Consider the following 26,310-nt stretch of genomic DNA (forward strand, 5'->3'; position numbering starts at 1 on the left):
TTTTTCTCTAAGAGTGTAGCCCCTGATAAGTTGATCACCTTCCAGTGGAAGACCACATGGCCAAGAATATTTGGTCAGCACAATTCTGTCTTGAAGGGCTTCTTTTAACAAGGTTAGGTCTGGCAGGAAGGCTGCATCTGGGACTAGTTGGGGAGGGGGAGGAGCTGAATATTGTCAAAATATGCTTCATGAAATACTCAAAGAACTAAAACAACAACAAACAAGCCGGGTGGTGGTGGACCACACCTCTATTCCCAGCACTTGAGAGGCAGAATACTAGGCCAGCCTGGTCTACAGAGTGAGTTTCAGGACAGTCAGAGTTACACAGAGAAACCCTGTTTTGAAAAACCAAAACCAACCCAACCAACCAACCAACCAACCAAACAACCCCAAACTCAACCACACACACACACACACACACACACACACACACACACACACACACACACACAAATGCTTACCATGAAAAAGAGTAATGCATGCTCCTAACTGCTAAGCCGTCTCTCCAGGTCTGTCTTTTCTTGTCTTACTGTATTGACTGTACAGTGCTCAATGATAGCAGTGAGAACAAAGTTAAGAGAGATAAAAACATCTTTCTTTGCCCGCACTCTTTGTTTATATTTTTGTGGGGTTTGTTTTTTGTTTGGTGTGTGTGTGTGTGTGTGTGTGTGTGTGTGTGTGTGTGTGTGTATGTGTTTGAGACAGGGTTTCTCTGGATTGCTTTGGAGGCTGTCCTGGAACTAGTTCTGTAGACCAGGATGTCCCCGAACTCACAGAGATCCACTTGCCTTTGCCTCCTGAGTGCTGGGATTAAAGGTGCACCACCAATGCCCAGCTATTTGTTTGTGTGTGTGTGTTTAATGAAATATATATATATATATATATATTCATGCAGTGCCTGAGGAGGCCAGAATAAGGCATTAGATCCCCAGGAACTAGAGTTACAGAGGGCTTGAATAACCATGTGGATACTGGGAACTGAACCAGGGTCTTTTGCAATAGCAATATGTGCTCTTAACTACTGCTTTGTTGCTCCACCCCCGTGGTTTGTTTGTTTGCTTGCTTGTTTTTTGAGACAGTCTTTCTATGTGCTCCAAGACAGCCTAGAATTTGCTTTGTAGTCCAGGTTAACCTTCAACTCTTATTCTCCTGCCTCAGCCTTGTAAGTGCTGGGGTCAAAGCCATGTGCCACGATACCCAGCATGTTACCCATAACTTGGGCAATGTTTCTCATATTTCAACAACTGCCTCCTTCTTTGTCTTTTAAATTTGAATATTCAGGTTTGTGAACAATACATCATCACGGTCATGTTTTAGAAGTTGGTGAAATTTTAATCAGCGTAATCACTGAAACCACTCATTTTGTGCTAAACACTGACTGAGTCATGTCTGACAGCATGATGCTGGAGATGGACACATTGGCGATATAAGAAGGACTTCATGGATGCCCTTGTAATTCCTTTATCTTCCATGACATTTAAAAGCAGCATGACAAGAAGCAGGGGTTTCAGGCAGTAGTGGTGCACACCTTTAGTTCCAGCACTTAGGAGGCAGAGGCAGGAAAATCTCTGTGAGCTTGAGGCCAGCCTGGTCTACAGAGTGAGTTCCAGGACAGCCAGGGCTACACAGAGAAACCCTGTCTCAAAAAAAAGAAAGAAAGAAAGAAAGAAAAAGAAAAAGGAAAAGAAAAAAAAAGACATCTATTCAAAAACCAAACTAAACACTATATTTGTCAGGAGGTAGCACACACCTTTAATCCCAGCACTCGGGAGCCAGAGGGAGTCCAGCCTGGTCTACAGAGCTAGTTCCAGGACAGGCTCCAAATCCAAAGCTACACAGAGAAACCCTGTGTTGAAAAACCAAAAAAAAAAAAAAAGGCTGACTCTCCCGTGTCATTAGCTGCTGCTCCTAGTACTAGGCACCTTTGTATTTCAAGTTTGCTTGTTTTTAGTTTAAACCCATCCACCAAGCAGAAACCAGGCTCTCATAATTCTTATGTCAATCAAATGCCAGTGATAAGAATATGGTTGTTGCTGAAGTGAGAACTATTGCTATAGGAATCGAGCTATTAATAAATATTCACAGGGGCCTAAGGGACAGAGACAGAGTTCAGAATGGTGCCCCAGGATGCTCTCATCAACTCCGCTGGCCCCTAAGGCAGTGGGATGCTGGAGACTGGGCCTCCCGTGAGCTTTCCTGTGACCTGGGTAACATGTGTTTACTTCTTGTTGCAAAGCTTGAAGCCCAGTGGGACCTGCATGCCTCTCTCTGGAATGCCAACCAGGGAACTTGTTTCAGTTGCTGCTGTGGGACAGGGGCGGGGGGGGGGGGGGAGAGGCAGCACCAGTGATTTGAATCGGTCAGCCTAGTCCAGCGCGGCAATGTTCCTGAGTCTCGACCTTTGGGCAGCAGGCTTGTCCTCTCCTGGGTCTTCTGACTCCAGGAATCCCCCAGGTTGCATGAGAATGAAAGGATGGGCAGCTGAGCCCCACCTCCAACTACTTTTTAAAGACAGGCTGTCATTATGTAACATTGGCTAGCCTGGAACTTGTATAGACCAGGCTAGTATAGACCAGGCTAGTCTCAAATTCATAGAAGCCCTCCTGCCTCTGTCTCCTAAATCCTGGGATTAAAGGAGTGTGTCATGGCCTGGCCTACTCACCAACTTTGTGATCATGGTGAAAAGATGAGTTTGAGACCCTGTGTACTATTGCCTGTGAATGTCTGTGCTATAAGGAGTGATAGCAACAATCTGAGATTTGCAGGACATCTCAGCTCTACTGTTTACTCACTTTAGGACCCTGGGGACCCCCCACACCTAAGCTGTCATATAACGAAAAGAAGTATTATTCAGTGTTGCAGGGAGTGGTTTGAGGATGGCCTCCCTTTAATAACAAAATATACAGACACTTTAGTCTCTTATGTAAAATGGTGTGGTGGTGTTTGCATAGAACCTGTGCACATTCTCTCGTATGCTTTAAATGATCTCTAGATTGCGTATCGTGCCTAATACAATGTCAAAACTCTGCAACAAGCTGCTGTGTTTAATTGGAGGGATTCCAATAAGGAAAAATCTTCATGCTCAGCACAGATATTATTTTCCCCAATTTGTGTGTGTGTGTGTGTGTGTGTGTGTGGTGTACACATGTATGCTTGCCCATGCGGGTACATGTAGAGCCAGAGGCTGACACTGGGATGTCTTCCTGTCTTCCTCTCTCACTCGCTGGTGCCCTTTCTTTCTTTCCTTATTTATTTATTTATTTTAAGACAAGTTCTCTCACTAAACCTGGAGCTTGGCATTTTGGCTAGACAGGCTGGCCAGCAAGCCTCCATCCGGGATCCACTTGTCTCCGCTGGCACACCAGGGTTATAGGTGTGTGCCACGCTTGCTTTGTTTTGTTTTTGCTTATGCAGCAAGTGCTTTACCCATTGAGTCACCTCCCCACCTCCTCAAATAGTTTTGATCTCTAAGGAGTATAATTTGCAGCTTAGAATCCATGGGCCAACTACAGTAAAGGCTATATGCAAAAGGGACTGGAGCGGTGGCTCAGCGGTTAAGAACACTGGCTGCTCTTGCAGAGGACCCAGGTTCAATTCCCTGAAACTCCAGTTTCAGAGGATCTGCCACCTATACACCAATGCACTTAAAATAAAGTTAAATTAATTATTAAAAAAGAAAGAAGAGGCTGCTGTGAGGCTCAGTGAGTGAAGAGCTTACCCACATAGCCCAGGTAGTGTGTGTGTTTATAATCTCAGTGTGTTTATAATCTCAGTGCCCTCACAGTGAGATGGAGAGTGGAAACATAAGCTATAGAAGATTAAGGGCCAACTCGCTGGACTAGAAACTCTGTCGAGATGGGGCTGCAGAGATGGTTTGGAGGTTAAGAATGTTTGCTGCTCTTGCAGAGAACCTGGGTTTGGTCTCCAGCTTCCACACAGTACTTCATAACTATTTGTAACTTCAGTTCCAAAGGATCTGATGCCCTCTTCAGATTTCCACGGGCACTAAGGACACACATGCAAGTAAAACACTCATACACATGAAATAAAATAAAGGCAGAAGAGAAAGGCCCATGTCAAATATCTTAAAAGGTGACAACTGATATCAGAGGTTGTCCTCTGGCCATCACATGTACTAGGACACATGTGTGCCTCATCCCCACACATAAACTCACATACAAACATGCATACACATACAAAAACTAAGTAAAATACAATACAATATAATAAAAATGCACTGTTGCAAATGTCAGAGGAAATCATGTAGATGGGTGTGGTTTATATGTTGTAAGTCACATAAGGTAGTCATGACTCTCATTCTTAAGTCCCAGATGTGGGACAAATGGTATATACCCTGGGACTATGTCAGTGGCAGAAAACCACAGGGAAATAATCAGAGGGGGGTAAAGATGCATCTCAGACCTTACCATTCCAAGCCTGAGGCCCTTCTACTCTCTTTCCACTTATCTCCCTATCCAGCACCCCCAGATCTCTCCATGATGCAGGACTGGGGAGGGGTAACACTGCTTAGGGCCTCCTTGACTATTGCTGCTGTGTTGCTGAGCAACTTGGCATCCTGATCCATAAAGAGGAACCTGGTGCTCTGGACCTGGCCTTCCAGCCTCTTTTAGCTACTTCCTCCTCCTCCAGACTCAAGAAAGCAGAGGGCGCTGGAGAGGTGGCTCAACCTTTAAGAGCATGTGCTGTTCTTCCTCCGGAGGACTGGAGTTCAGTTCCCAGCATCCATGTGACAGTTAAGTCTGCAGGCACCCGGCACACACTGGTGTCCAGACATACATGCAGACAAAGCACCCATACACATAAAATAAAGATAAATATTTTAAAAAGAAATAGTGGAAACACGAGAGAGGGAGAGACAGACAGACAGAGAGAGACAGACAGAGAGATAGACAAAGGGACAGAGAGAGAGAGAGAGAGAGAGAGAGAGAGAGAGAGAGAGAGAGAGAGAAAGCACTTCTCTGATTTATGGGGAAATGGGATATAGAATTAGAGGATTCGCCAGTAGGGAATGGTATAATTTTCAGATCTGGTCTCTGCTTCTGCACTGATCAGTGAATGCTTGGAGTAGTGCTCTGAGCTGAACTGTTCAGGCACAGGCTGTCCTCAGTCTACAGGTGTGCCTCAGCAGCTCCTCTATTTTATAGCAAGGTCATGGAGGCCCATGAAAATAAGTAGCCTTAAGTCCCCAAAGAACAGGTGGGGAAGTTTGAAGCAGCACCCATCTAGGCTACTAGACCACACCATCAGAGAGGTCACAATACAACGGTCACAAGATTTCCTTCACCTTACTGTTGGTGAATGCTGGCATTAGGGATCTGCTCGAGGCCTAGGGGTAGATGGGTGGTTGGACGTTTTGGCCTTGTTACTTCCTGTACTTTAGAAGCTCAGAATCTTCACTCCACTCTGACTGTGATGATGATCAAGGGGCCAGGAATGGAGTAAACACTGGGCAATGGTAATTGAATCTCATCTCTACCACTAGGAGGCTCTGAGATACCAAGTGTGTTCTTTATCATTTGGTGCCTTGGTTTTCTTTGTCTGTAGGCTAAAACTAGTGCTAGAACTAACCCCAGAGTGTTGTGATGGCAAAAAGAAAGTAAACATGGTACCTGCAAATGTACCTGGAGCATAGGTTTTCAGTACCAGCCTTATTCTTACTTCTAGGAGGCCTTAAGTATATGAAACACTTCTCTGTAGGTCGCAGAGCCCTGCCTGCTGTCAGGCTGGCCTCGGATGCTGCACTGCCCCCCTTTCTCCTTCCCCCCCTCTTTTTCTCTCTCTCCCTCCCTCCCTTCCTTCCTTCCTTTCCTTTCCTTTTTCCTTTTTTGAGACAGGGGTTCTCTGTAATAGCTCTAGCTGTCCTGGAACTCTGGCCTGCCTCAAACTCAAAGGATCCTCCTGCCTCTGCCTCCCAAGTGCTGGGATTAAAGCTGTGAACCACCACCACTTGGCTTGCACTACCCTTTCTTATCATGAGAAAAGCTACTTATCTCTTATGAACCTCAGTATTTTCACTCATAGAATGAGAAAAACAGAAGGTTTTAAAAAACCAAACAGGAGTTTGATGTTAGTTATGGTAATGCGGATCACTGTTATTAACAAATCTGTTAATTTGTCACCCCCGGCATTCACGTAATAATCCAAACAATAACGAGGGGGGCAAGCAGTAGCTATCCACCTTGCAGGGGTGACAGCATCGCAGAGTGGTGAGACACATGGCTTTAACCTTGCTGAAATCTTGTAGTTCTAGATATTGCGTATTCTCTGCTCAGGTCATGAAGAAATGGAAGATGCCCTGAGGATAGGAAGCTGCTCCATTACCAACCAAGAAGGTTCACCATTTGGACCAAAGGCAGGATCTAGACTGCCATTGAGAATTAAGTGTGGACACTCGATTTCCCTCCCACATCTGACTGAGAGTAGAAGAGAAGGAGGCAAGCATTAGCTTTGAATATATTCTTACTGCCTTATTTTGTGTGTATGTACATGTGGGAGTGATATATGCTTGCCATCACGCTGTGTGATGGTCAGAAGACAACTTGAGAAAGTCGGCTCCCTCCTTCCACTATGCGTATCACAGGGATTGAATTCAGGTCAGGCTTGGCAGCAGGAGCTTTACCTGCTGAGCCATCTCACTGGCCCTTGAGTTGTTTATATTTTCTTGTTTAAATAATGGAGAGCATTAATAGACATACTGAGGTACTCATATGATCTCTTAATCTTTATAGTAACCTAGGAAGTAGGTCCTGTTACCGATGAGGTCCATTTTACCGATGAGGTCTCTGGTGCACACAGACATGTGTTGCTTGAAGTCATAGCTTGTACGTGAGAGAGCCAGCACTCAAACTAAGGAGGTCTAGCCCACAGCCCTTGCTCTCAGCTGCAATATTACACCACTCTTCAATTACAAAAATAGCAAGACAGGAAAAGAGGAAATGGAAAACTGGCTCCAGCCAGAGAGAACGATCATCGAAAGAAAAGGTCACAATCAATAAGGCATCGAGCCACTTTCTTCTAAATGTGAGATGTGCCATCCTGGGATAGAGGAAGATTATGGAGAAACCATGCAGACCTAAACAAAACACACAATAGAGTCAGAGTCAGAGCCCACCTCATCCCAGAGGATAGAGATCTACTCCAAGATTTTAGGTCTGTGAGTGCAAAGTGGAGCCTAGCAGAAGGCAATGAGCCACCAAACAGCCAGCGATTCTTCCATTAGTTAGAAGCCCACGGAGGGATGCTCAGGAGACAAGTTGTTGGTATATCCCTTCTAACCAAGTACCCCATGCTGTGATGGGACAATTCTTGTACACCTGCAATGGGCAAATGCAAGTCTTACTCACTTGAAATAATCCAGACAGGAGCAGCATGAGAGGAACTTGGAGTTTGACTCTGGGGCACAGTTGGATGGTTCACTTCAATCCTCGAAGCCTCAGTTTCCTCACCTGAAAACTTGAGGCGACTTGGCCAGGTGTGATCAGATCAGAGAGCAGACTGCTTGTAAAACATTAGCACAAAGCAGAGCCCGGTGCCAAGCCAGGTTCAATGAAGAATGAGGCAAATTTTTATTATCAGTAGACCCAACTGACTGAATTCCAAACAGCTCAAATAAGCACACTGAAGAGGCTCTGGAGAATTTTAAAGACATATTTGGGACGGCGAACGAAACCAGAGGAGCACAAGGCTCTGAGGAAAGTGCATTCCGGGGTGGAAGTATTTATGCCACGTGAGAATCTCATTGGAAAGTGCTGTATCAGCCTAAGTGCTCTAGGTGGCACAGGTCCTCTACAGTGGGCAAGGACACAGATCTTCATGTGGCATGTTATCAGGGCTTTGAACTCCATCTTCAAAAGCTCACAGGGCATCAGAGAAGACATGAATCACTGCACGGGAGTTATCCTAAAGCAAGGCCATCGAGGGTGTTCAGGATTAAGAAAGAAGTCATCAGTAGAATAAGAATCCATCCAGCAGGGGAACCAGATATCAGAGGTTCCAGACAAGCCCCTCAGCTTTGACCAGCCAGGTCCTTTTTACAAGGTGGAACTTGGTTTATTATTGTTCTCCTGGGTTACCAGGAAGCTGGATGTGGTCAGGGTGTATCTTCTTGAGGCTGAGTAGAATTGCCTAGCATTCTGGAATCCCTGGGCTCAACCTCCAGTACTGCAAGACAATATCTTCTGTGGGGCTTGAGTAGAATAGTTGCCTCAAGACTCAGACATATCAGGGCAGCAAGGGAGCTACTGGAAACGAGATGAACTAGGGGAGATGATGTCTACCTATAAGATGTGGAGGCTGGCTTTAAGCTTATGATCACCTTGGACAAATACAATATACAGAGAATCCATCTGATTCCAGAGGTGTTCCACAGAACACTTTGCAAATCCATGGTTTAGCCTCACAATTTTCATAATGTGAGGATGGAAATCTGGAAAAGAAATGTGTTTATCTGAAGATCACGTAGCAGGTTCATTGACAAGCCATGACTGTAATATGGATTTTCTGTTCCCACTTTGGTATCAGCCTCCCAGACCAGTTACAAGAACAGAAAAGAATGGAGTTTTGTGGACATATGAATGGAATTTGAGGCTGGGCAGTGGTGTGGAAGGCCTTTAGTCCCAGCACATGGGAGACAGAGGCAGGCAGAGCTCTGTGAATTCAAGGCCAGTCTGGTCTACAGAGTAAGTTCCAGGGTGTCCAGGCTGTTACACAGAGAAACTCTGTCACTAAAAACCAAGAAAGAAAAGAATGGGATTTTATATGTGACATCAATTAACTGAATGTCTCCCAGCTATTCCCCTTGACTGTAATCCCTTCTTCATCTGTTTATAGGATGCTAAGGAGCTCAAGGTTAGAGAAGTCACCAAGACCACCCATCTCCACTTTGAACTATTCCCAAGAGGATCTGACACGTGCCATGTCTTCCTTAGCTCAAGGTACTCTTCCCTTTACTGCAGCTTTCGAGCATATGCCCAGCACTGCCACACCATCCTCATGCAGGTCCTGTCCCTCTGGACCGCTCTCTGGGTAAGTGAAGACATTTCTCACACCTTTTCCCCCAGCTGATTTCCTAGACTATAGTGGTGTTGCTATTTTCTCTCCAAAGTTTTTCCCCTTCACTTCCTTGCCTACTACACTTTGTGGCTCCTCTTTGTCCTCCCAAAAGAGCTTACACTGACTGTTTCATTCCTGGGGGGGGGGTGGAGGAGTGATGCTCCAGAAGGTGGGATACCTTCTTCCACCCTAAATGCCATATCCCCATCCTCCCCAGATTCCAGTTTTTCTGCATTTCACTGTGTTTCCTAAGACAACACTGTTTTGTACACAGCCTCCGCGAGCTCCAACTTCGCCATGGCTTGTATTCTGTCTCCTATTGTTTCATATAAACATCTAAGGACAGGACCTCACCACCCTTGCCAGGAAACTCTTGGTAGCTCAAATATTTCGATCCTGCCTTGGTCTCCTCTGGTGGGCTTCACCCCTGCAAACGGGACTATAAGAATGCTGATCTTTCAATGCCCTCTGCAAGTTTTGAGCCCCTAGTAGGCCAGACATCCCCTGGCTTGTGTACTCTCTGCACTATATGAGTCCATTCTCTATCTCAGGAACTCTATAGGACAGGACATGGAGCATGCCTATGCTGGAATGTTAGTGGTACAAGCAGGGCATCCTGAGATTTTAAATGCCACAGATAGGAGTTGGAGAGATGGCTTGGCAGTTAAGAGCACTTGCTGCTCTCGAAGAGTTCTCAGAACTCCCACTGTAGTTCATAATCATCTGTAACTCTAGCTCCGGGGAAATCCAGCACCGTTATGACCTTGGCAGGTACCAGGCACTAGTGTGAAGGCAAAACACTTATATACAAAAATAAAACGAACAAATCTTTTTTAAATGGCCAAGAGAGCCAGGCAGTGGTAGCACACATCTTTAATCCCAGAACTTGGGAGGCAGAAGGAGATGGATTTCTGTGAGTTCCAGGCCAGCCTGGTCTACAGAGCTAGTTCTAGGACAGCCCAGAGTACACAGAGAAACCCTGACTCAAAAAACAAAACAAACAACCACCACCAAAATACAAATAAAAGGCATAAGAAAAGGAAAGCCCTTAGAGGGATCAAGAGTGGCCTCTGCATGAGGGTACCGGTGATTGCTCTCCCAGACCCACGCCCCCTCATACCTCTTATCCAATCAGCAGATAATGGAGGCTCTCTCTCTCTCTCTCTCTCTCTCTCTCTCTCTCTGTGTGTGTGTGTGTGTGTGTGTGTGTGTGTGTGTGTGTGTGTGAAGGTTTTCTTTGTTTTGTTTCTTGAGACAGGGTCTTGCTCTTAGCCCAGGCTGACCTCAAACTCTGGCTCCTTCTGCTTCTTAGTCCTTGGTGTTGGAGTCACAGGCATATGTTGCTGTGCCTGACTGAATTCCCTACAGTGAGTATGCGTTATTTAGAGAAGGGGGAAGAGTCATAAGTGAATAATGACTCCCTTCTGAAGTAGGCCTTGGATAGCCCATCAGCAGTCTGGGAAGGGACACTCACTCATACTCATCCCAAACTCTAACTACCCAGTCTTCCAACTTCTTTCTCCTTTATGCACACAGGACTTGGGAAATCTCCTTCCTGCCTGTCTGCCTGATAGAGGCTCAAGGTACCTTCTCCTTTGTTCTGGAAAGAGACACAGCAATCCTAGCGACGTGTAATGCCTGGGCATGGGGAAGGGAGGGCAGGGTTCTCAGCTCAGAAGCCTGGTTATGGCTGTTGTCTTCTGAGGGAAGACATCTAAAGGTTGCTTCCCAGACAACAGGTTTGGAAAAGGAGAGAATGTGAGAAGTGCCTCTGGATGGCGAACGTAGCAACGTCAGAAAGATCCGCCCGACCCACTTCCCCGACTTCCCAAGGCCGGATCCAGGGTGAAGTGTCTGGGTTCCTCCTTTTGCCCCACACTCTGAAGGCTAAAGGAGATGTGGAGGCAACCTGGTCCTCTTGTCCTTGGTAGGAAAAGCAACTAGTGTTCCACCAAATATTCCCTAGATTTAGCGGTAGCCCGGCCTACTCTCTCTCGGACCAGCAGAGGGCGCGCACTACCAGAGGGAAAAGAGTGGACCAGTCACCAAGACACAGTGTAAGAAGTCCCTTTCAAGAGCAGAGGCATCTAAGGGGGAGGGTGGGAGCCAAAAGCTACTCTGAGCGGCAGGAGGTTTATGAAGGAAAACGAGCGAAGGCATTAAGAGAATTGGACGAAGTATGGAGTGGAGGCGGGAAAAGGTATTAAATTAGGGTAAAATGGAACGGCTGATGGAAGGTTGGGATTGGGTGAAAAAGAAATGGGACGTGTTTGCTAGTTGAGATGCGGTGAGGGGATGGCAGAAAGATGGGTGAGATAGAGGAAGGTAGAAGGGTGTGGCCATTGGGTTGAAAGTTGGGATGGGATGGGGTGAGGATGAGAGAGGTGCCCTTTTAGGATCCCACCCACGGCTCCTCCTCCTTCTCCTCACTCCAGGACACCCAGGCCTGCTTGCTCTCACTCTCCGGAGGCCTTTTGCTCTGCCTACACTGAGCCTTTACCTGCTTGGCTTCCCTGAAAAGGGCCCTGGTGCAGCAATAAACAGAGAGGAGGCAGTGGGAAGCTTGGGAGCTTTAATGGGACTGAAAGGGTAAGGTACACGCTGGGTCCTTGAGCCAGAGATGTTTACCAAGCCTTCTCAGGTCCCGGGAAGGAGGAGTGTGAGAAGCCTCGAGGTACTGGAGTTTGGAGGAGCAGGTCGTGGAGGGGGAGAGAGATAGATAGATAGAGAGAGAGAGAGAGAGAGAGAGAGAGAGAGAGAGAGGAAAAGAGAGAGAGAAGGAGGAGAAGGAGGAGGAGGAAAGAAACTAGAAAAACAGGGGTCATAAAGAGGGAGGCAAGGATTCAGGTTAGAAGAGGAAAAGACACCACGGGAGTTCCAGAATCTGGAGACCCGAAAGAGAAAAATTAAAGGGGGGGGGCACAATCGCCCATCCTGGGGTAGAGATAGTGGGGGGCTGGAAGCCTAGTGTTCTAGGAAGACCTCAGATGCTTCCAATGTTTTCTTTCCCGGGCTGGGCGCAGCTGCTGCAAGGAAATCTGTGTTGAAGGGACATCGGGGAAAGCTTCGGGGCTCCTCCCAGGATGAGGGTGGGATTGGCCACTGGATATACAGAGAGGCCCCGCCGCACCAGGCCGCCACATCTAGTGATAATGACCCCCCAAGTGCGAGGCGGCGGCCACCGCTCCGAAGGGCCCAGGCGGGGGCTGCAAACCCGGAGTGGGGTAGAGTGCTGCGGTGGCTGCAGCGGTGGCGTTCGGGCCGGGCCAGTAGGAGAAGCCAGCGGGCGCAACGCCGGCCGAGGCTGCCATAAGGTTGAGTTTGGAGAGGCCGGGGAAGGGCAGCGGGGCCAGGCCGGCCGGGAGCTTGTAGAGTGCGCCGTCCTGGGCGGCGGCCGCAGCTGCTGCTGCAGCGGCCGCGGCGTGGGCGTGCGCGGGCGGCGGCTGGCAAGCTTGCGCCAGGCCCTGGAAGTCAAAGCGGTAGGCGTAGCGCTTGCCATGCACCTTGCTCATGATGTTTTTATCGTAGTAGTAGCGGAGTGCGCGGCTTAGCTTGTCGTAGTTCATGTTGGGCTTGCTCTTGCGCTCGCCCCAGCGCCGGGCCACCTCGTCGGGGTCGGTGAGCTTGAACTCGCCATGGCCGCCTTCCCACGCAATGCAGCCGGCATTCGCGCGGTCTGCCAGCAGCTCCAGTAGAAACTGCCACAGCTGGATCTGTCCGCTGCCTGTGGGGAAGGGGAGCGGTCAGCCACGCACCGGGGCAGGTTGGAACTAGAGGGATTGAGATGAAGCGAGAAAACAACCCAAGCCACTGCCAATTCCCATCGGAGAGGACAAGGGCACTTCTGACGGCACCCTGGTGGGCTGCAGGAGGCAGCTGGTCAACCAGTGTAGACCAGCAGGGCACAAAGGAAGCGTTTTTCATTTCAGAGGAGCTAGAGCACGTTGTTTTGTGGTTGGCTGGGTGTGGAGAATCATTGTCTCCTCCGTGGAGGAGTGGCAGATCACAGCTCTAGCTGTGTAAGAGCCAGACATCAAACTCTCTATCCTCCTGGGCCGGTCTCCCTTATTTAGGACCGAGACTGCACAGCGGTGCAAGACGTCCCGGTGCAGCAAGGTTAAACTGCCAAACCAGAGGAGGTCCTGTCCAGAGATCCAGGCCAAAAGAGCAGATGTGCCCGTAGTTGATGATTCCTGCCCGTACCCATACACGCACCAGACAGTCCCTACCACTAAAAGGCAGACAGGAAAACCTTAGAGAGCACCATGACAGACAAAAGGAAAGACCCTGTGTACTGAGAAGAGAGGCCGATTCTCGAAGGCTCCACATCCTCCTCACCACCTTCAGGTGTGCAGACCTCTGTGCTGCTGGGGAAGATGGGAGTGGGGGGGGGCAGTGGGCAACTCGGAGGAAAAAGATAGGATTGCAAAAGGTTTGTGTGGGAACTCTGGCGGGTCTTCCTATAGATGTCAGGGCTGCTGGCAGTGACAGGGAGGTTCTCCTTGGATATGCTGGTGGTGAGTGATCCTGAACTCACATTCTTCCGCTTTGAGGCCTTAAGTGACAAAAATCTTGACAAACTGCCCCCATTCCTTTTTTTTTTTAGAATAAAATGTATTTGCCTGGGGTGGAGCCTGGATTAGCTCTCCTCCCTCTTCCGTGCCATCACGAAGACCCCCAAAGCTTCTTTCTTCCACAGTTTTAACCCCAATTCCTCTAAACCAGACTGGGGAAGAGCTGATTAGTTACCTGACGGCAGGGTTTGGCTTTAGAGCAGAAGTATGGGGAGCTTTGGTCTAAAGGGTGCATCCAGAACCAAGTAGGGACAAAGACTTGGGCCCTGTCCCTGTGTTATGGTCTCTTCCTTGGGTGGGGGAATGCAGTTGCCAATCTCATCTTTGTGATTTCTAGTGAGATTAAGGCACTGGCTCAGCATGGGAAAGAGTTGAAATGCTGGTCATCCACTGACAGGCTAGTTGCTTATGGCGGCAAACCTGGGTATCTAACACAACGCCAAGACTGGCATGGTTGCCAGAGTCAGCAAGTTCGTCAGGAGTACCTGCTAGGGGTTTAGGTGTCTGGTAGCCTAGGGTGGCTGGAGTTATTGCCCCCACCCTCACCCCCCCCCCCCCCCCGCCGCCAGGAAGTGTTACGACTTTGCTCAAAGACAGCTGACATAAAAAGGATGCTAATCACCACAGCTTGAAAGCTTGGAAAACCATCCTTGACAGAAAAAAAGTCTGAAGGCCAACATCCGCTTAGTTTGACCTGTCTCACAAACCTATCACAAGGATCAGAAAATGCACGAGTCCAAGACCAAATCCGTGTCTTCCCAAGGCCTCTGTACAATCTGCCCATGGCCGTAGAATTTTCCATGGGGTGCACACCTATCTGCTCCTCTGTCTAGTGGCAGGGGTGCCTGTCCTATTGGGATTCGTACCCCTACCCTCATCTACTACAGCCATCTCCATCAACCCAGGGTACCAGCCAGCTCACCTTTCTGCACCGCGGGGCTCAGCGGCCCCCAGCTCGGGCTCTTCCCTTCCTTAAAAAGACCATCTCCGACAGGATCTGGGGTGCAGAAGAAAACAGTCAAGTAGACCTAGGCGGAAGTTGCAGATTTGACCGAAAGGGCCCCGGGCTGCAGTGTTCTGGGGGTCCAGGCCACCCAGCTCCTCCTTCCCAAGCTAGACTGCGACGCGTGTGAGGCGCAGAGCCCCTCCGCAGCGCCCAAGTCAGGAAACGCGTCCAGGAAAAAGGAAATCCGCTTTCCGAAGGGGCCGGCTGGAGCCTTATAAAACCCAGAGGGGATCGCGCCAGCCAAGTCTGAGGCAGCGGAGCCCCTCGTAAAGAAGAAGGGGGCTCTTGGAAGGCTCAGCCGGTGTAAACACTCAGAGGACGAAGGTGAGGACCTTTGTGGGCGCAGGGGTAACGCCCAGCGGATCACAGCCCTCGGGCAAAGCTGGAGTCCGGAGACCACCAAGCCAAAGACCCCTGCTTGCAACCTCTTAGGATCCCGAATCTGCAAGTTCTATCTAGACCCACAATGAAACCCCGGAGCTCGCTGTATACATTGCAGGTTCCCTAAATGCCCCAGGTCTGTCCCTTTCACACACCCACAAAGCGACTCTCTGGAAGCATTCCCTTCCTTTGGTCTACCGAACTTGTCCTTTGCCCCGGCCTAGACTTCCCGCCCCGGGTCTTGGTGCCTCCAGCCCCCGGCTGGTCCCTGGTACCTGGCAGGTACATGTTGATCAGCAGGGGCTGGGAGGCGCCGCTCTGTCTCATCGCTGCCAGGGACTGGGCGGTGGGAGATGGGGGGGACCGTTCGGGGGGGCACGTCAGCTTTGCGCTTGGGGTGCCGATCCCCGCCCAAGGCGACTGTGGGTGACGGGGAATAGTAGACGCCACCGGGTCCGGCAAGGCCTGGCGGGAGCGGGCAGCCAGGGTGTGGCGAGGAGGGAGGGGGTCCTGGAGCGATGCTCCTAGCTACAGGGCGGCTTGCAGCCCTCCGGCCCCGCGCGGGCAGGGGCCGCAATTTCCGTTTTAATTAAAGTGCGGCCGCCTCGGCCCCCCAGACCCCGCCCCCGCCCCTCTTATCTTCCCATCGCAATAAAGTCTCCAACGCTCAGCGCCTCAGCCAAGCGCACCCGGCAGCCCCCTGCGCCCCGCAGCCCAGGAGACACGCGGGGGATGGGCCCCGGCTTCGCGCACAGACGGGGGCCAGGAGCGCGTTTCTTTACCGCCACCCCGACTCTCGGCAAACATCGATGGGGCCGGAATGCTGGCCCTACTTTGGATCTCTAAGGTTGGAGCTTCAGGCCCCCTCCCATGAGCCTTCTTTCCAACCTCCTCCCTCCCCTCTCTCACTGCTTACTCTCCGCCCCTTTCCTCCCCCTACCCCGGTCCCCGTCTCTAGGCTGCGTTATCTGCATCTTCACTTTTAAATTTCCGCTTCCCTCCCTCTCGCCTGTCGCTGCGCTCCCGGCCGCGCTGCCGTGGCTCCCTTTATCTTTGCCCACCCCTGTGCCTTCTCCCTCCTTTCTCCTACTCTCACTTGGTCCCTAGAGACCCGATCTCCTTCTCGGTCTCCCCTACGCTTTCACTCGTTTCCTGTCTTCGTCTGGCCCCAGGCCTGAGGCAGGACTCTGGGGCATCTCCCCTGGCAACTTCCGAGTTGCTCTTTTTTTTTTTTTTTTTTTTTTTTTTTTAATTTTCCTCACCTTAGGTCTCCTTGCTGCCTTGTGTCTGCTGTTTTTCTTGTCCTTTCTTCTCTCTTCCTCCCCTCTTTTCATCTCTTTAGCACCCATAAATTGGTGGCCAGTTGGACCCTCTTGTCTAGCCCGAGACAGAATATAAGGTGCTTTTCCTTTGTAGATTGCCATTCCTTTTCCCACTTCTCACTACAACTATTTCTCTTCCACCCTCCCCCACTCTCACAAAGCCTCCCATGCTGATGATGACTGAACCACACTGTGGGGTTACAGAGGTCATAATCCAGCCTGTACCTGTGCCTTTCCTAATGCATGATGCAGCTTCCAAGTAGACCAGGTCGTCTGGGTACCTGTGAGACTACTCAACCCCAAGACTGAAGTTGGGACCCTGGGTTAGGAACGCCTTCTGCAACCGTGTGACACTTGGGTACATGACACTTAACTCAGCGGGTAGCTGCTGTCAGAATTGCTTTTCTCTAGGTCCTCCTCTCTCTTGCTTAAACACGGGGCCTAGGAGAGCTGGAAATGGGCAGACCTCCTGCAGGGTCCTTGTTCCTAGGGCGCCTGTATGAGGACTGCTGCAAAACTCCTCCTGGAGTTTTGCAGGGACCCTGCAAAGGTGCAAGGGTGAGGAGGATGGAGGATGGGAGGCAATCAACAAAATCCTATCTAGACAGGGATGGAGACTTTAGGATGCTGATATGGAATTTAATGGGAGCAAAGGCAGAGGCTGGGATGTTTGGGGGAACAAGCTTAGGACACCTCAGGAAAGGGCTTCAGGGTGCTGCCAAGATCTCTGTCCTCCTGTGCCCTCTTATTGCTCTTTCCAAACACTACTGATAGAAGGCAACCACAAGAAGGTGGGACCAGAAGAGCAGGGAGGCTGGAGGTCCATCCACTGAATACTCTCAGCAGGAGGCTAAAGCGGGAGACGAGTTGGGGGGGGGTGCTACCCAAACAGATTAGCTGTGTGCTGTGCAAGTGTCAACAGCAGCTCAGGCTTTGTGCTCAGCGTGACTGAGAACTTAGGTGCTGAAGGAGTGTGGTGTGTGTGTGTGTGTGTGTGTGTGTGTGTGTAGGGAAGACTCCCCATCCCACTTTCTCCATCTCCTCCTGATGACAGATAACAGAGTCCTTGGTAGCTTCCCCTCCATTGTCTCCCTGCCAGGCTATGTGTTACGGTTCCCACTGAGTGTACAGACCACCAGCCTGTCCAGAATGGGAGAACCAGAGATTAATAAAACTCTCAGACATGTTTACTTCAACCTCTACTTTTAAGTTGCCAGGGGATGATAGACGTGGGAAGCAGAATATGACTCCTGGATCAAGAAAAATATAAAAAGATCCGTGCGGGCAAAATCTGGAAAAACAAAAAGAAAACAACCCCAAGACCAGCATCCTATCCGGGGTCCCTTTGCCAGGTCCTAGAGGCATCTTCTTGATGCTTCCCAGTGAGCAGAGATGCTCCTAGCAGGATCATTCAAGAGAAGGTACCAGTTCTCTCTCTCCTCTCTCTCTCTCTCTCTCTCTCTCTCTCTCTCTCTCTCTCTCATTCATTACCTATTTCTGGCAACAGGGAATGAGGAGATGGGCTCTAAAGCAAAGATGATTTAAGTTCTGGAGTCTTGCCTATTTCCTATTTGTGTGACATTGAGGAAGTTAAATCACCTTAGAAGTGTTTTTCCGTGTCGGTGGTGGTGCAGGCCTTTAATCCTAGCATTTGGGAGGCAGAGGCAGGTGAATCTCTGTGAATTTGATACCAGCCTGGTCTACAAAAGCTAGTTCCATAACAGGCTCCAAAGCCAAAGCTGCATAGGGAAACCGTGAAAAAAAAAAAAAAAAAAAAAAAAAAAAAAAAAAGGAAAGAAGAAAAAGTGTACTTAGTTTCATTGTCTTAATATTGAAGATGTAAACATCTGCACATTGGCATATTGTGAACTTTTAATAAGATAGAAAATGGTAAGTACTTAAGGATCAATTCATATGCATTTAGCTTTTGTTAGTTCTACCATCCTGCAAGAGATGACCAGCCAGGAATCCCACATATGTTTCAGGCTCTTTTGAAGCCTGAGGTTTTAGCCACAGCTCTACTTAGCCTTAATTGAACCTGGACTTGGCATCCTGGGCCCTATTTTCAAATCCTGGTTTAGTCACTGATTGGGCAGGTAACCTTTTTAAGCCCCAATTTCTTAGTTAATGCAATAGCTGGAGAATGGATGCAATTTGGAGGATCAAATGCGAAGGGAGATGTGGACTCTAGAGCCCATTCAGAATTGAAGCAGAATTCATACCCACTAAGAGCTCAGATCCAAGGACATGAGACCCATGACAGGGTAGGTGGAGGATCCTACATCCATGTTCCACTGCTTTCCCCACAATATCCCACATATCTTTAATGAGTTCTTATTAAGTCTTCATAACAATCCCTGGACAAACACGATCCATGGATCAATAGCTTCGGTTTATAGACAGATGGCAAAGTTTAATATCATAGGAGGTACAATTGATTGCTGTTAGAGTCTTGGGTCTTGGCTCAGTGGGATAAAGCCTCACCTGTATAAAGGCACAGTGGGCAGTGGAACCTCCCACTAATGCTTTTCCTGGGAACAAAAGAAAGGGGGCTTTTGAAAGACACTGGCAGGTTTCCCTGGCTGTCTTGAAACCAGGGTGGAGATGCAGACTGAAGATGGCCCAAGGTGGGGGGTGCAGAAGCCAAAAGAGCTCTTGTATATGGCTCATGATGTTCTTTCCTGCATGGTGGTTCCTGGCCTAGGCAGTGTGTGGTGGATGAAATTCAGCTGTGAACCCTACTTCAGGATAGAGTTGTTGCTCCATCTAGAGAATGACAAAGGTACCATCTGGGCTTTCAATACTTTGGCCTACATGGGTGGGCTTTTCCCAAGGTGAGATATGGAACTAGATGCATCTTATTAGGTTCCACAACTCTTTTAGCTGTTCCCTTTTAGTCCCCCCAGAGTATATCCATGAGCAGTTAGGTCATGCTTGATAGGTAAATGTTCTGGGCCCTTACTGGAAGAAAACAGTCCTCAGAAAGATAAGGATGGAGATTACCCATCTGCTGGGAAGTGGTGGAACACCTTTAATCCCAGCACCTGAGAGGCAGAGGCAGGTGGATCTCTGAATTTAAGGCCAGAGAGAGTTCCAGGACGGCCAAGGCTACACAAATAAATCTTGCCTTGAAAAACCAAAGAAGAAAGAAGAAGGAAGGGAAGAAGAGGAAGAGAGATTGCTTGCCTTGAATGCACAAATGCATAAAGCTCTAGGTTCCATCACACACACACACACACACACACACACACACACACACACACACACAGAAAGAGAGAGGGATGGAGAGGAGAGAGAGAGCAAGAAAGAGGAGCAAGTAGATTCAAGAACTTTTATTGAGAATCTTAGGGGTGGATGATGGCTGCGAATGGGAAGCCTAGTGCTGGATTCTTCGAATGGACTGCAACTGCCCAGTATGGGCCTGTGTGCCAAAGTCACTGTAGGTACGGAACTCCCCACTGTGCCGGTCCCGTTCCAAAATGTACTGGTAGCCTCGGTAGCCGGGGTACTGGTAGGCCACCCATCTAGGATGGTGAAGAAAATGGTAGTGAGTAAGGTTTGCATCACCCCACCTGTGTGGTCCCCTCAATAGTCCCCTGTCCCAGCCACCAGCAGCCAGCTCCAAATCCACTGTTTCAGCTCTGCCTTTTGCTGTGGGTCTTCCTGTGATCTGTCTTAGTCTGTCTCCTATACTCACCCTTCATTTCCTCTTTACCCAAGTTTTCAACCCCCCCACATCCCCACACACTCCCCTGGCTCCTGGTCTGCATTGCCTCTTCCTACTCTTTCCCTCCTCTTACTTCCTCTCCGCTACCTCACCCCCAGTCTCTGTTAGCCTCTAGCATCCTCCATCATTCCCTCATCTTCTCTTTTGTTCCCACAAACTTCCCACTCTTCCCATTGCTCCGGCTCCAGCCCCAGGACTCACGCTCCAGAGCTGACTTTGAGGGAACCCACATCTTTGCTGGTCCAGCCCATAGAAGGTAGTGATGGGTAGTCATCACTAAGTTCAAACTTGCAGCCCTGGAAGTTTTCCCCCTCAAACAGTGTCACACGGCTGTCACCATGGTTCTGAGGCACAGAAATGGGGGCGGGGGGTTACAGAAAAGTCAGAGCCTCTAAAGGGATGTTCATGGATATAACCTTAACTCTAGTCACCTAGTTCCTCCCCAGGCTCCTTGTCATTTCAGGGGTTGGTTCACCCCATCAACTCCTAGTAAGTCTGGCCAGCTGGGATGCTCAGAGGCTAAGCTGGGCCCTACCAAGACCTTGAGTTATGTGCAAGACTAGGGAATTCCCAGAGCTTCTTTGAGCTCAATGCTACACGGACTTCTGTTACAGGAACTCCTTTGCTGTTGTCATTATCTCTTTGTTTTATTTGTGGTAACAGGGATAAACACAGTTGAGTATGCTAAGCTGGCCTCCAGTTTGTGATCCTTCTGCCTCAGCCTCAAACATAGCTGGAATTAATAAGCAAGTACCACTACCCCCCTGGGCCTACTTTTAGGAGGAAATCATGGACTCTGAGAGAAAAAAAAAAAGTCTGGCTCATTAACCTGGATATTTTTTTAAGGGCCTCATTGACTACCCAACTCTTTGTTCAGCTCCTCACTACTTCCTCTATCAGATCAGAATACAACTAAGGGGTCCTGGATGGAAAAGTCAGAACAGAGAGATGTCAGAACAGCATGGTGGTGTTGGTTACATCTGGCCTCCCTAGCATAATGGTCTTCCTGCAACAAGGTCATTGTCCCTCATAGCCTCTTGGAACAGAGAAATTGGAACGGATTGGGTCCTCTGACCTTCACCACCATTTGGTCAAACTGGGACATTTGACTTATTCACACACACACACACTCACACACACACACACCTCCAACACTCAGAGACACTGACCCTTTTCTTAGTCTGATCCCTGGTCTGCATGGTAACACATTTGGCCCTGTCAAGTCACATTATGCCTTTGAGCCTCGTTTCTAAGACTGTGTATGGGGCTGACAGCAGCCACTTCAGTCTCCCGGGACTGTGTGATGACAAAGGCTGCTTAACACCTGTGTGATTGAAAACAGAAGGGCCCCGGGCAAGCTCAGAACTGGCTGGTCTTTGATGCTGTCCGTGGTGCTGATCCAGGCCTGAGTCCATAATCCCAATTTTAAGACGTTTTGGTTCTGGAGTAACACCACGTCCACCCACCGAAGAGTTTGTTCACACATTACAGTGGGCTTTCTAGGGCACTTTTGCGGGGGGGGTCTGGAGCTAGGCGACAGGAGAGACGGGGAAGTGGGCCGTGCTCACCGCACAGAGCACGGGCCTGAAGGACAGCAATTGGTTGCTGTGATGGCTGCTGCTGCCGCTCCAGGCGCTCCAACAAGGATAGTCTCCCTTCTCTAGAATGAACTGCTGTCCCTGGAAATCGGGGTACTCGAAGGCCACCCATCTGAAAAAGGAAAGGGGATCTGGGAGGTATCTGTCCAGTCTCCCTCTCCAACATCAAAAAAAAAAAAAAAAAAAAAAAAAAAAAGACCCAGGAATGCAAACTCTCCAACTCCAGACCATTCCCTGGACACACCCATCCCCTCTGGAGAATGAAAACCCCAAACCTAGTGCTTTCAGGGGTTGGAACGGCCTAGGTCTCCCATTCAAGGCCCACAGGTTAGCAGCAATGTTTCAGGAATTTATGTGCATCCAACCCTCTGGCCTGCAAAGGGACCTCAGCCTCTCTCCAGCCCCCCAAGCTGGCTTCTAGGAGACCAAAATGGGACCAGCAGAAATTATCTGTCCCACAAAGCCATCTGAGTTCGCACAAAGGAAATTGTTGGGGTTTCAGGCGGCCCCATAGATTGTGCCTTTGTCTTGGGGAGGGTTGGGAGATTTGGAGAGGACAAAGTTTTCTCTCGTTGATGAGTATGTCTGTGGACATACTAGAGTGTAGGTTGAAGTCTCAGTCTCTGACTTTGGCTGGGGGGGGGATGAGAGAAGCTAGACACCCCCTAGATTAGTTCAGCAGTCAAACAAAGCAGGATCACTCACGCTCCGTTTTCCACCTTGACTGAGCGCACCCTGCGCAGGGCTCCTCGCTCACAGACATTTGCACAGTCGCTCAGCAGTCGGCAGCGACGACCCTGGAAATCCTCCTCGTCCCAGAGAGTGAGGCAGACGGGCGCTGGGCCCGGCGCGGGGGCGCTGCTCATGCTGCTGCAGGCTAAGGAGGGCAGATCACCGACTAGGCTCCCAGTAGACCTCTACTTAGCCCAAGCCTGCCCATCCCCTATAGGGTGTGAGGGACTCTGGGACTGGATCTAGCCTGGCTTTGAAAACAGGCTGCCAGGGGCAAGGGGCTCCCCCCCCCCCTTCTCCCTACCTTTCCCCAGCACCAAGTACTCACCTGATGAGTGAGTGCGGAAAATGGAGAGGTTGCGCGCGAGCCTGGTGTGCGCCGCTTTATACCCACGTCTGGCTGCCTCTCCCTGTGGGATCCGAGCGCGGTGGGCGAGCTGAGTCAGCTGACAGGCTTTGGTCAGCTCTGGTCTGCAAAGGCAGCGGAGCCACCGATCTGGTCCCAGATCGCTTGGATGACAACGGAAAGTGCTGAGGCGCGTACATCGTGTGTCCGCAGGAGCCCAGGCTGACTCTGCGCTTTCTTTCAGCGAGGCTTAGCCTGGCAGAGACTCCTAGCCTAGGGACAAAACACGCATACCCTGGCACAGACCCTCGGGAGTGAAAGTTAAGCCCGGGGCTTAGCCTTTCCTAAAACTACGTGAGCCTGGCATAGCACGGTTATGTTAAAACTCCCTAGGTGAACATCTCTATTTTTGGGCGTCTCTTGGGAGAGAGACCCATCTCTAAAGAACCCGAGTCAAGCCCCTCAGGCCTCTCTTATCGCTGGATGATCTGTCCATTGTTGTCCTTTCCTTCTCCGCCCGCCGGGGGTGGGTGGGGGGAGCTGGAGGGTTGGCTTCCTAACTAGTCTCCCTCTCCGAGGTCGAGACCAGACCTCACCGCCAGGCGGCACTAAGCACAAAAAAGCATCCCGGAGCGCGTGGGTTTGTCTGGGTTTTAGGAACACCCTGGGTGCCAAGGGAGGGGCTAACTGTCCTAGGTAGGAAGAGCCTCTCAACCTTCCCCGACCACCTGCGAGTCCGGATCCGCAGACCTCAGCTGCAGTGTAGGAGAGTGGGTGGGGCTTAGAGATGCTAAGAGGAGGCTGCTGCTGGAAGGGGATGGCCTCACCGATAGCTGTCGGGAGACACAGGCTTCTAGCAGATCTGTAATTCAAGTGCTCTTTAATGCTGAGAGGCCATCCCAGCAGCAGAGCGAAGGTGGGTGGGAGATATCTTGTTAACTCCTGTTTGCCAAGGGCCTCCCTTGTAGATGCCACAGCAGCACATTTCCACATTTGCACACACAAATGTGGAAAGTGAAACTCAACCTGGTGCGGGGCTTTGTGCAAATTCATAACTGGCCAGTTTTCAGAGTTAAAAAGAAATCTAGCCTTTTTGTTCTTTTGCCTCTCACCCCAACTCTTGGAAGCATGTATAAGGCGCCCTCCCCCTTTATTTTCACCTAACCTAAGCCCATTCCCAGCCCAGAGCCTTTCCATTTGCCCTTCGCATTCCATGGAGTGTTTTAATCTAACGCTCTTGGCATGGCTAGCCCCTCTGCCACTTTGTGCGTGATGTAGTCACAGCACACTTACCTCCATCTGTGTTCTCTGCAGCGCTTGTCAGCCTAAAGGTGCCCTCCTCTTAGTTCATGAATGCACAGCGCCTCCTTTACTAGAGTGTAAGCCCCACACAAACGGGTAGGGACTATGTCTGCCTTGTCCCCAGTTATCATCCTCAAACCTACATGGTGCTGGAAACAGAGTGGGAATTCAATAAACCTGGAATGAAATAACAAGATGGCCAAAGTGTGGGCCAAATGTTCACGGGGACAGAGTGTACAAGAAAGTCTCCCGTGGTGTGAGGGTGATGGTTTGCCCATCTTACTACTCCCATTTTGGAGTGGAGTTCTGGGCTTATGTGTGTGTGTGTGGTGGGGGAGGGGTCAGGCAGAACCTCCCTTTGGCCTGCCCAGTACTAGTGAGAAGTGGCTGTTGGGACTCACTTACCTACACTTGAGTTGAGGCTGTAGTCCACGCCAGAACATGGGTGGAAAATGGGAAAAGCCTGAGGTTTGATTGAGAGTGGAGCCAGAATTGCTGTCAGCTGCTTGACTCTTCCCTAGAGAGGGCTAGACAAACATAAAAGGGTTGTGATTTTTTCCCCCAGACTATAGGGGAAAGTCCAAACTCCACATAGGAAAGCAGCTTCTCCTTAATGCTTAGCATTCATGCTTCTGCTCTGTTTCACAAGTCCTGGCTGCAGCAAGAAGTGAGGCTTGAGAAAATAAATAAATAATAAGAATAAAAGATCTTTTTCCTTCCAACGGACAGTTCTACAGTTGGCCACCAGGGGGCGGAACCAGTCTACTCTGGCTGGAAAGCCAGACCTGGGTGTGTGTGTGTGTGTGTGTGTGTGTGTGTGTGTGTGTGTGTGTGGTTGCTCAGGAGGGGCTGTGGTGGTGACTGCAGGCTATACATCTGTGCTGTTGGTGACTGTGGGCTTGTGTGTTAGCTCTGAGGCTGTGTTTGCCATGTTTAGCAGGAGCTAGGCCTGGGGTGGGGGCAGCTTCCAGTCCATGTGTTGGTTAGAAGTCCTCAGAGATGCGTGTTCCCTCCAGAATCTGGAAAGGCACAGAGGGAAAATGAGGTCCTCCTCACAGTGGGGGTGTCCTGGTTTGGGGGCGATGGTCCATATGAGAAGCCTACCCTTCCCAGTCCTCTTGGCTGCACCAGCCTCCCACTCTACCTGCACCCGGGTCTCCTCATCAGGAAAACATAAAGTTCTCACCGCACATCCATGGCTTTTAGTTCTATCCGCAGTCAGCTAAATGGCACACCTGTCACCACACCTGTTTCTACCACCTACAGTGACTGAGGTCCCGTGTCCCCCAAGAGAATGAGAAAGGGAAGACACCACTGAAGGACAGAGGCAAAGAGGCTCTCAGGCAGCCCCTATACCCTCATGCCAGAACAAAACTTCCTGTGCTGTAGACTCCTTCCATTATCCTCCCTTCTCCATCAGGCTGGTCCAATTCCAGCCCCTGGTCTCCCCTCACACCCCCTCCTACCCCCAGCAGCTGTTCCTGTTTGTTTTCCCAGATCAGTTGAGCTTAGAGCTTCCTGAAGGATGGAAGCCCAGGTGGCTTTGTTTGCCAGGTCGGTACCATCCCTTCTACCTCCTCCACATCCACAGAGATTTGACATTGAGGGAACAGTCAGGAAAAAAACCCAGCAAAAACAAAACCCCAGCAACCTCAGACTCATACACCCAGATCACTAGGAGATCTCACAAGGGTCTCGTCACAGCAGTCTCCACTCTGACCACACTGAGGTAATCATCTCCTATAGGGACCACACCACACACACACACACACACACACACACACACACACACACACACACCAGAAGTTCTATTCATATCTCCACTCCTATTCTATTCTGTCTACCTCACCCCATCATTTTAACATTGACCCTTAGATCCACAAGGAACCTTCAGGCTTGAGTTTGATCTCACACTCCACCCATGTGGGGACCTGTAAGACCATGCAGATAAATGTCCAGACCCAATCCTGAGTTCCCATTCGCATCTCCATCTAAGTTAAGGTCCAGAAAATGCCTAGGGAAGGGGCACTGCCCCTATGCAGAGTCTCACTCCACAAAGAACCCTATTTCTCAGTTCCGCTGGACAGCTTAGAGGTACTGGTGGCCAATGTCCTCTCCTCAAGGTGGCCTGATCCCACCTCTTCCCCTCATTTCACAGGGAAATCATGCAGGGCTTGGGGACTGAACAATGCAAATTCTGTGAGTGGTGCCCTCATCTACCCCAATGCCATGGCCAGTCTTTTCCTTTGC

At 49.8% G+C, this 26,310-nt stretch overlaps 2 protein-coding genes across 2 annotated transcripts; both read right to left on the reverse strand.

Moving 5' to 3' along the window:
• Positions 1–12,215: 12,215 nt before the first annotated feature.
• On the reverse strand, positions 12,216–15,840 carry Fev (FEV transcription factor, ETS family member). Its single transcript, XM_051190648.1, has 4 exons — positions 15,723–15,840; positions 15,309–15,557; positions 14,569–14,643; positions 12,216–12,796 (listed from the first exon to the last, which is right to left on the reverse strand). The coding sequence occupies exons 1-4, from the start codon at positions 15,838–15,840 to the stop codon at positions 12,216–12,218; spliced, it is 1,023 nt and encodes a 340-aa protein (XP_051046605.1).
• Positions 15,841–19,710: 3,870 nt separating this feature from the next.
• On the reverse strand, positions 19,711–22,547 carry Cryba2 (crystallin beta A2). The gene is made up of 4 exons (XM_051190181.1): positions 22,386–22,547; positions 21,651–21,792; positions 20,284–20,426; positions 19,711–19,879 (listed from the first exon to the last, which is right to left on the reverse strand). The coding sequence occupies exons 1-4, from the start codon at positions 22,544–22,546 to the stop codon at positions 19,732–19,734; spliced, it is 594 nt and encodes a 197-aa protein (XP_051046138.1). The 5' UTR covers position 22,547; the 3' UTR covers positions 19,711–19,731.
• Between the last annotated feature and the right edge of the window lie 3,763 nt (positions 22,548–26,310).

Source organism: Phodopus roborovskii, unplaced genomic scaffold (genome assembly GCF_943737965.1).
Source record: "Phodopus roborovskii unplaced genomic scaffold, PHOROB, whole genome shotgun sequence".
NCBI lineage: Eukaryota > Metazoa > Chordata > Mammalia > Rodentia > Cricetidae > Phodopus > Phodopus roborovskii.